The sequence below is a fragment of the Bemisia tabaci genome, chromosome 2, assembly GCF_918797505.1.
Source record: "Bemisia tabaci chromosome 2, PGI_BMITA_v3".
NCBI classification, from domain to species: Eukaryota; Metazoa; Arthropoda; class Insecta; order Hemiptera; family Aleyrodidae; genus Bemisia; species Bemisia tabaci.
The window spans coordinates 72,155,117-72,163,724 of NC_092794.1; the positions used below are offsets into that span (position 1 = coordinate 72,155,117).

At 35.7% G+C, this 8,608-nt stretch overlaps 1 protein-coding gene across 1 annotated transcript in view; it reads left to right on the forward strand.

Annotated features, from left to right (window-relative positions):
- LOC140223926 (uncharacterized) overlaps positions 1–7,611 on the forward strand; it is a 28,426-nt gene extending 20,815 nt beyond the window's left edge. Inside the window, exons 2-5 of the mRNA XM_072296448.1 lie at positions 717–803; positions 1,187–1,273; positions 1,658–1,744; positions 7,333–7,611. Of these exons, the coding sequence (XP_072152549.1) occupies positions 717–803; positions 1,187–1,273; positions 1,658–1,744; positions 7,333–7,467 (396 nt within the window). The 3' untranslated portion in view covers positions 7,468–7,611. The remainder of the gene's footprint in view (positions 1–716; positions 804–1,186; positions 1,274–1,657; positions 1,745–7,332) is intronic.
- The last annotated feature ends 997 nt before the right edge of the window (positions 7,612–8,608 follow it).

An 8,608-nucleotide genomic window follows, 5' to 3' on the forward strand; every position in this document is an offset into this window, starting at 1 on the left:
TAATTTGTTAATTAAATTACCAGAAATTTTATCAGGGAAACATGTCTCATACTTTCCGTAGTTACAGAAATTTCTGTCATTTACTTAGTATTTTTTATATTATGAAAGTAACCGATCCAATTTCATGAGAACTTCCATGATTTTTCATCACTATCTAAAGAATATTTTCTAAAAGAACAACCAGCTTTTTTCCCTGCTAAGGAGTTTTTAAAACTACAGGAAGAAAATAGAATAAACCTCTTTTGCACTGTATGATTTTTGGAACTGTGGGACAAAAAGGCAAAACAGCAGGAAATAACTTTGAAGTACATATTTAAGTCAGTACATTTTAATTTATTGACAATTTAATGATACAAAAATCGATAAATACACACATTCCTTTTACAACTATCTATGCTTATCTATAAATTGGACATGTTTAAGCGGGTCTTGATTGCTCAATGAAGCAGGCAAATAAAAATGTAGAGCCTGCTTCACTGATCAGTGATCCTCAAAAGAAAAGAACTAACAGAAGAGAAAATGCTGCAAAGTTTATTATTTCTCTAGAAATATGTCGATCATTCATTAATTGTACTCTGAAAAAAAGGGAGGGGGAGAGACTTTTGTTTTTCCACAGAGAAGTGTTGCTGGCTTTATGTTGCTTGTTTACATGTACCACATGTAAAATGAAACATGAAAGAAGAGAATTTATCTATGTGTTTGTTCTGATTTTTTAGGACAGCAGTAAACCTGACTTAAATAGCTCTAAGGTTATAGATGGTCCCTCATCCTCACATTTACTTGAAAGCAACTCTGTAGTCAAAGTAAGTATATTCCCATTCCGACATATTTTTTATTTTTTTTGAGAAATTTGCTCGAAATGCCAGAGGGAGATTCGTTTGAATGACATCCCGATCAGGCAAAAAAATGAAACTCCTTAAATAGGCAGCCAGAACAGGAATGCTCACTGATCAGTGATCCTCAAAAGAGAAGAACTGACAGAAGAGAACATGCTGCAAAGTTTATTATTTCTCTAGAAATATGTCGATCATTCATTAATTGTACTCTGAAAAAAAGGGAGGGGGAGGGACTTTTGTTTTTCCACAGAGAAGTGTTGCTGGCTTTATGTTGCTTGTTTACATGTACCACATGTAAAATAAAACATGAAAGAAGAGAATTTATCTATGTGTTTGTTCTGATTTTTTAGGACAGCAGTAAACCTGACTTAAATAGCTCTAAGGTTATAGATGGTCTCTCATCCTTACATTTACTTGAAAGGAACTCTGTAGTCAAAGTAAGTATATTCCCATTCCGACATATTTTTTATTTTTTTCTGAGAAATTTGCTCGAAATGCCAGAGGGAGATTCGTTTGAATGACATCCCGATCAGGCAAAAAAATGAAACTCCTTAAATAGGCAGCCAGAACAGGAATGCTCACTGATCAGTGATCCTCAAAAGAAAAGAACTGACAGAAGAGAACATGCTGCAAAGTTTATTATTTCTCTAGAAATATGTCGATCATTCATTAATTGTACTCTGAAAAAAAGGGAGGGGGAGGGACTTTTGTTTTTCCACAGAGAAGTGTTGCTGGCTTTATGTTGCTTGTTTACATGTACCACATGTAAAATAAAACATGAAAGAAGAGAATTTATCTATGTGTTTGTTCTGATTTTTTAGGACAGCAGTAAGCCTGACTTAAATAGCTCTAAGGTTATAGATGGTCTCTCATCCTTACATTTACTTGAAAGGAACTCTGTAGTCAAAGTAAGTATATTCCCATTCCGACATATTTTTTATTTTTTTCTGAGAAATTTGCTCGAAATGCCAGAGGGAGATTCATTTGAATGACATCCCGATCAGGCAAAAAAATGAAACTCCTTAAATAGGCAGCCAGAACAGGAATGCTTTCATTGATCCACGGAGAAATCGTGCTTTTGTCCATGCCAAAAATGTGCCCCAGTATCTCCTCTGGCTCATTTAGTCGAATTTTTCGCAAAGCTGCAAAAATATTGATTCGGTTCAGCTTGCAATGTTTTTCTAGCCAATCTACAAGAGCAAATCTCCGTTTTGTCTGTAAAATGAAGAAAGTTTGTTGAGTGTAAGCACCTGGATTGAAGACCCATGTACTTAGGAATAAGAAGCATTTTTTCACAACAGATAAGAAGCATTTTTTCACAACGGATAACTTCAATATTCTTTGAAGACATCAATGGAAAATCCTCTTAGAGCTGTTAAGTAAAAGGGAAAAGGCATATTTTAAAAGAATTTGGAGAGGCATAATCCATGTACTAAAGAGAGATAACAGCCACTCATCACCATTTTAATGCAATACATTATTCGGAATGATTTAAGTATTTGGCAAATTGAACTTTCTATACAAAGACTCGCAATGCACATATACTGGTTGGATTGCATTTTGCAATTTGAAACTATAAATTATGGCTCTTCTTGAAAAACACTTACGTGCATAGGGAAACTAATGGCTCATACGTTTTTTTAAACCGGGCTAGAATCTATAGTTCCAAATTGCAAAATGTAGTTCAATTGTGCGACTAATTATACGCAGAAACAGCTTTATTCTGATTTACTCTGCAAACTGACTTTTCGTATTTCATATTTGAAAGTAAAAAAAAGCAGCATATTGATGGCCAAAGTGCCAAATGACGTATCTCCGACGATTTAAAATGAACTTACTTGTGCTAGAGGAATATTTCCAACCGATTGTGAGGGTTCAGCGATGGTGGTTGGAGTTGCTGTGCTTGTTTCAGGTGCACTGAAATCTTAAAGAATTAAAACAATGATTTTAATAATTTCTGTTATTTAATTATGCTATTAAGCTACTCTGGATCTTGTATAAAGATTTATTATAAATTCTGCAAAGCAGAATTTAAATACCTGGAACAATGCCCCCAAATCCCTCACACATGCAACATCTCCATTACCAAGAAAAGATTTTGTAGTAAAAGTTGTTTTACTTTAGACGTGATTTTACCTGTTTTAATTTTATCGATAGTGTTGTGAAAGTTTGATAAGAAAATTGCTGAAGCCTTTCTGTAGCCTCAGCTCTTGACGAAGAAATAAGGATCTTTGTACTTAATAACTTAAATTGTAAAATAGTTTGGCATCAATGTTTAGAGGAGTGCCCAACAAAGATATTGAAACAAATAGTTTTCTGAAATGTCAAAACAAAGTGGATTTATGACAGTTAGAAGCTTGCTGTTCGAATGTAATTTTGAGTAAAAAATTGCAATTTCCTGTGCTTGGAGCTCAAAATCATCGGATTACCTGCTAGTTTAGAAGAAAGTTTACACATTCTATCTGCACATAAATGACTTAAAGCTCTTTCATTTTATTCATGGGGATGCCAGCCATACTCCGATTTTTCATTCTAACTTGACCATTTCAAATTTGGCTTTGAACCAGAAATCCTTCTTCCACAGATGGCCATGCATTTTTAAGACTTCATAAAGGGCAGAATAGTAATTCCATGAGTTACCGACCTTTTTGAAATTGATTCAACTTTTCCACTTGGATGGTGGCATACAGTAGCATTGTTCCAGGTATTTAAATTCTGCGATGCAGAATTTAGAATCATTCTGTATACAAGATCCAGAGTAGTTTAATAGCATAATGAAATAACAGAAATTATTATAATCATTGTTTTAATTCTTTAGGATTTCAGTGCACCTGAATCAAGCACAGCAACTCCAACCGCCATCGCTGAACCCTCACAATCGGTTGGAAATATTCCTCTAGCACAAGTAAGTTCATTTCAAATCAGGTATAATTTTGAAAATATTTAATATTATTATTCAATACATTTGCTCATTCAATTCTTAATTTTTTTCTTCCAAGAGAGAAAAATCACAAGTTAAACTTTCAAATGTGAACTTTAGCACATGAAAATTCCTTAAAAGCAGAGAAATAAACGACAAGATAATGTAGAATTTTCATGATATCAGCATGGAAGCAACAATTTTTTAAAGGTTGCAAAGGTCTTACCTCTGGCAATAAATTGTTGAAGAAAAAAAAAATCTGCAGAGCCATGAGCCTCTCTTTTACTGTATTCAAAGCTTTGCATACATGTATCAGGAACTTAAACATTTTGAGGCATATCAATGGCCAAAGTGCAAAACCACGTGTCTCCTTTTGCGATGTTGCAGATCTCTGACCATTCTTTATTTTTTCTTTTGAAAAGTAGTCAACATAATTTCTTGAAAAATTCCATAATTTTTTTTTACTCTGTTAACTGAGTATTTTGTCAAAATTTGAAGCTATACATTTGGCTTGTTTCTCTTAAAAAAAGGATAAGGGCAGAAATTTTGAAACATCGCGATGGAGATACGTCATTTGGCACTGTGGCCATCAATATGCTGCTTTTTTTTACTTTCAAATATGAAATACGAAAAGTCAGTTTGCAGAGTAAATCAGAATAAAGCTGTTTCTGCGTATAATTAGTCGCACAATTGAACTACATTTTGCAATTTGGAACTATAGATTCTAGACCGGTTTAAAAAAACGTATGAGCCATTAGGTTTCCTATGCACGTAGGTGTTTTTCCAGAAGAGCCATAATTTATAGTTCCAAATTGCAAAATGCAATCCAACCAGTATATGTGCATTGTGAGTCTTAGAAAGTTCACTTTGCCAAATACTCAAATCATTCCGAATAATGTATTGCATTAAAATGGTGATGAGTGGCTGCTATCTCTCTTTAGTACATGGATTATGCCTCTCCAAATTCTTTTAAAATATGCCTTTTCCCTTTTACTTAACAGCTTTAAGAGGATTTTCCATTAATGTCTTCAAAGAATATTGAAATATCCGTTGTGAAAAAATGCCTCTTATCTGTTGTGAAAAAATGCTTCTTATTCCTAAGTACATGGGTCCTCAATCCAGGTGCTTACACTCAACAAACTTTCTTCATTTTACAGACAAAACAGAAGTTGCAGATTAGCAAAGTTTTCTCGATTTCAATCTCTGGGAATAAAGATTCAAGGATGCTAGTGGAAGATAATTTTGTTGCTTGGTCTCAAGTCAGTGGGATCTCTTCCGAATCGTCTGCTCATGAAGAGGCAGCAAGTCCCAGCGAGGCCGATTATGAGGAGGCGCATTTTCGTAGTGAGGCCCAAAGAATAAACATGAGGATTATGGAGAGAAACCCTCTAATATATTTGGGACTAGCAGAAGGTACGCTGCCTCTTGTAGATTTGCTAGAAAAACATTGCAAGTTGAACCGAATCAATATTTTTGCAGCTTTGCGAAAAATTCGTCTAAATGAGCCAGAGGAGATACTGGGGCACGTTTTTGGCATAGACAAAAGCACGATCTCAAGGTGGATTAATGATAGCATTCCTGTTCTGGCTGCCTATTTAAGAAGTTTCATTTTTTTCCCTGATCGGGATGTCATTCAAGCAAATCTCCCTCTGGCATTTCGAGCAAATTTCTCCAAAGTGGAATCTATAATTGATTGCTTTGAAGTGGAGATTGAGAAGCCAAGCAATCCTATTCATCAAACCTTAACTTGGTCCTCCTACAAAAATTGTAATACAGTAAAATTTTTGGTATCTTGCTGCCCTGATGGTCATATTAATTTCATCTCAGGAGGTTTTGGAGGTCGCACAAGTGATCTTGAGATTACCAGAAACTCTGGTTACTTAGATGTTCTGAAACCAAAAACTGTAGTCATGGCAGACAGAGGGTTTAAGCATGTAGAATCCCTCCTCCTCGAAAAGGATTGTACCTTATTGCGTCCTCCTAGTGTGCAAAATGACTCGTGCATGTCTCATGCAGATGCCCGATATACGAAAGTCATAGCAAGCCTGCGAATTCATGTGGAGCGGGTGATTAGGCGAATCAGAGAATATTCTTTTTTAGAGCCACATGCTTGCTTCAACCACGGACTATCAAGCCTCATTAATTGTTGTGTCTATATCATTGCTGCTCTGTCCAATACGCAAAATCCCATTGTTGTTTAAGGAGAGATACTTGCTAGAAGTAATGGACCACTAGACACGGTACGAATTTAAGCATTCTGATACGTGCTTCTTAACCAGAATTTCACGTAAAACACGATTCGCGCAACGAAAATTATTGAAACCAACTCCTAACGGAGATATTAACATTTTTATTTCGCATTGGTTACGAGGAATTTGAACTGCCCGCTCGCAAGAAACTCAAAGCTCTACGTGAGTCAAATCTTGCACTACAACAGTTTCAGCAAGCTTCTCAATCAAACAATGTTCATTTCCCATCATGTGTTTTTCAAACTATAAGTAATTTGCTGTAGCTGAGCCAAAGCGTCCAGATCGAGGTTGCCAGATTTTTTATCGCAGAGATGTTCATGATAACGTATAGCGCGCGATGTGAATCACGTATAGCATTGAGTTTTCATGAGCGGGCGGTTTCAATTCACGCACCAAGAATCCTTAAATATCTTCAGAAGGAGTTGATTTCGGTAATTTTCGTTGTGCGCATCGTGTTTTATGTGAAATTTTGGTTAAGAAACATCCATCACAATGCTGAAATTCGTACCTTGTCTAGTGGTCCATTATTCAAAATAATGGAATACATTCAGCTGTTCACAGAACATCAATTTTTCAATTTTAAAGTGGACCAGTTTTTGCTAATATCAATTGGATTGCATTTTGCAAAAAGGAACCACTAGCATTGCAATGATGCTAAGATTGTGCAACTTCATCTTTTGCAATAAAATTGCGGAAATCGTGAAAAACTATGAAATTTAGGTGGTAATTTTTGTCTTAAATTTACAGTTTTTAGCTAGTAAAATAGAAACTATTAATGGATAATCGAGTTTTTCCTCCAAGACAAAAGAAGTTGCACAATCTTAGCAACATTGCAATGCTAGTGGTTCCTTTTTGCAAAATGCAATCCAATTAAAAGCCAATGGTTTTCTCCAGACCATATCTCTTTACAATATGTTCGCTCAAAAGGTTCTCAATTCTCACCGAAAGTTTCCATGAGATGTGGGAAAATGTGTGTCTTCCAAAATTTTTTGGCATCTTGCATAATTTCTACAATGTAGGCTTCATCAAAAGCAACCTCTAATACTGTAACTTTTTTGTTGTTCTCAAAGTCGGGGTCTGCAACACAGAATAATCCTTTCTTTTTCCCGCACATTAGCATTTGTAGTTGCATTTGAGCTTTATGCTTGTTTGCAGGCTCTGTCCCGTTATTTTTAAAATATGTCTTGAAAGTTTTTTCACTAATCGGGCTTTTTATCTCAATAATGTAGTCGCCCATCAGGCCATCTGGAGATGCTCCAAATAATGGTTCTGTTGGTTTCATAACAAATCCTGTTTTTTTAATCGGCTGTTTATATTTTTTCTGTAGGACTTTTATGACACCTGGCTCCATATTCTGACCTCTGGTCATTGCCTCTGTTGTTTTCAGTTTGGCACAACCATAAATTGCGTTTGCTGTCGCGCCGTTCGAGGTCTTGCATCTGGAAGTCTCGTGCACTTTTGAGCCTGTTACGCGTCCAAAACGCACATCTTTCCACAAAGCACTTTTTGATTGGCCAACAGTAGCTTTGGCTATCTCTTGACACATTTTATCTGTTAAGTAGAGAGAGCAATACTTTTCGAATTCCTCAAAGGTTTGCTTCTTTCGTGGCACCTCCTTTTTGAAGTGTAATATTAGATTATGTATGGAGGCAGACTTATGTAAATCCATATTTTTAAATATAAGACTACCTTTGGCTGTTTTGCCAAAACTTACGACTACGTCCCTAAAAAATTCCACCCTCGCCTCCTTTGAGATGTCTACTGTCTTCTGCTTTGAAATTTCATTTATTTGAACCACTTTTGTGGAAGCTCCCAGCCGGCCTAATGCTGACTTTCTCCAGTAACAAAATTCTTCTGTAGGGGATGGTTCAGATGCTCTTCGCTCAAGCCATGCGATGAATGCAATTGCATGTTTACATCCCGCTGAAAATGATGAAGTGAATAATAGTCATTTGTTCTTTGAGGAATAAAAAAAAATATAAAACCTTACGTTTCTATTGCTCAAGTAATTTACTTACTCTGTATCTTTTATTGTCCGAGTGTGAGTAAAAAAGCATGCGCACTAAGTCTGAATAGAATGGGCACTTTTTGGCCGTATCATCAAATCACTCATGCTATGCATGGATACGAAATGCATATAACTGCAGACATTATGCAATTCTGACAAGCTCGATTTTCTTTGAATTTTTTTCTGTAAGGTGACTCGTCCTGGGCTCTTGAGTGTGGTCACACTAGCCTAGGATATATTGCCTCAGGTCCAAAATTTTAGCAGATTTTGAGTTCTTAACTATGAAAAGTTTGATAATCCCTGCAAATGAGCTAAAAAAAATCATTCTCAAGCAAAACATTTTGAAATTTTAGGGAAATAAAAGCAGGATTCTTTTTGGTAAAAGATGTGGCATTCGATACATAAGTCGATAGGTAATGGTATCAAATGCAACATTTTTTACCAAAAAGAATCCTGCTTTTATTGCTCCGAAATTTACATTTTTTGTGGTTGAGAATGATTACTTATGCTCATACGCAGGGGCTACCTGCTATCATCCTATTCATGGCTAAAAAATCGAAATCTACCAAGATTTTTCCCTTAATTGGAGTGATAG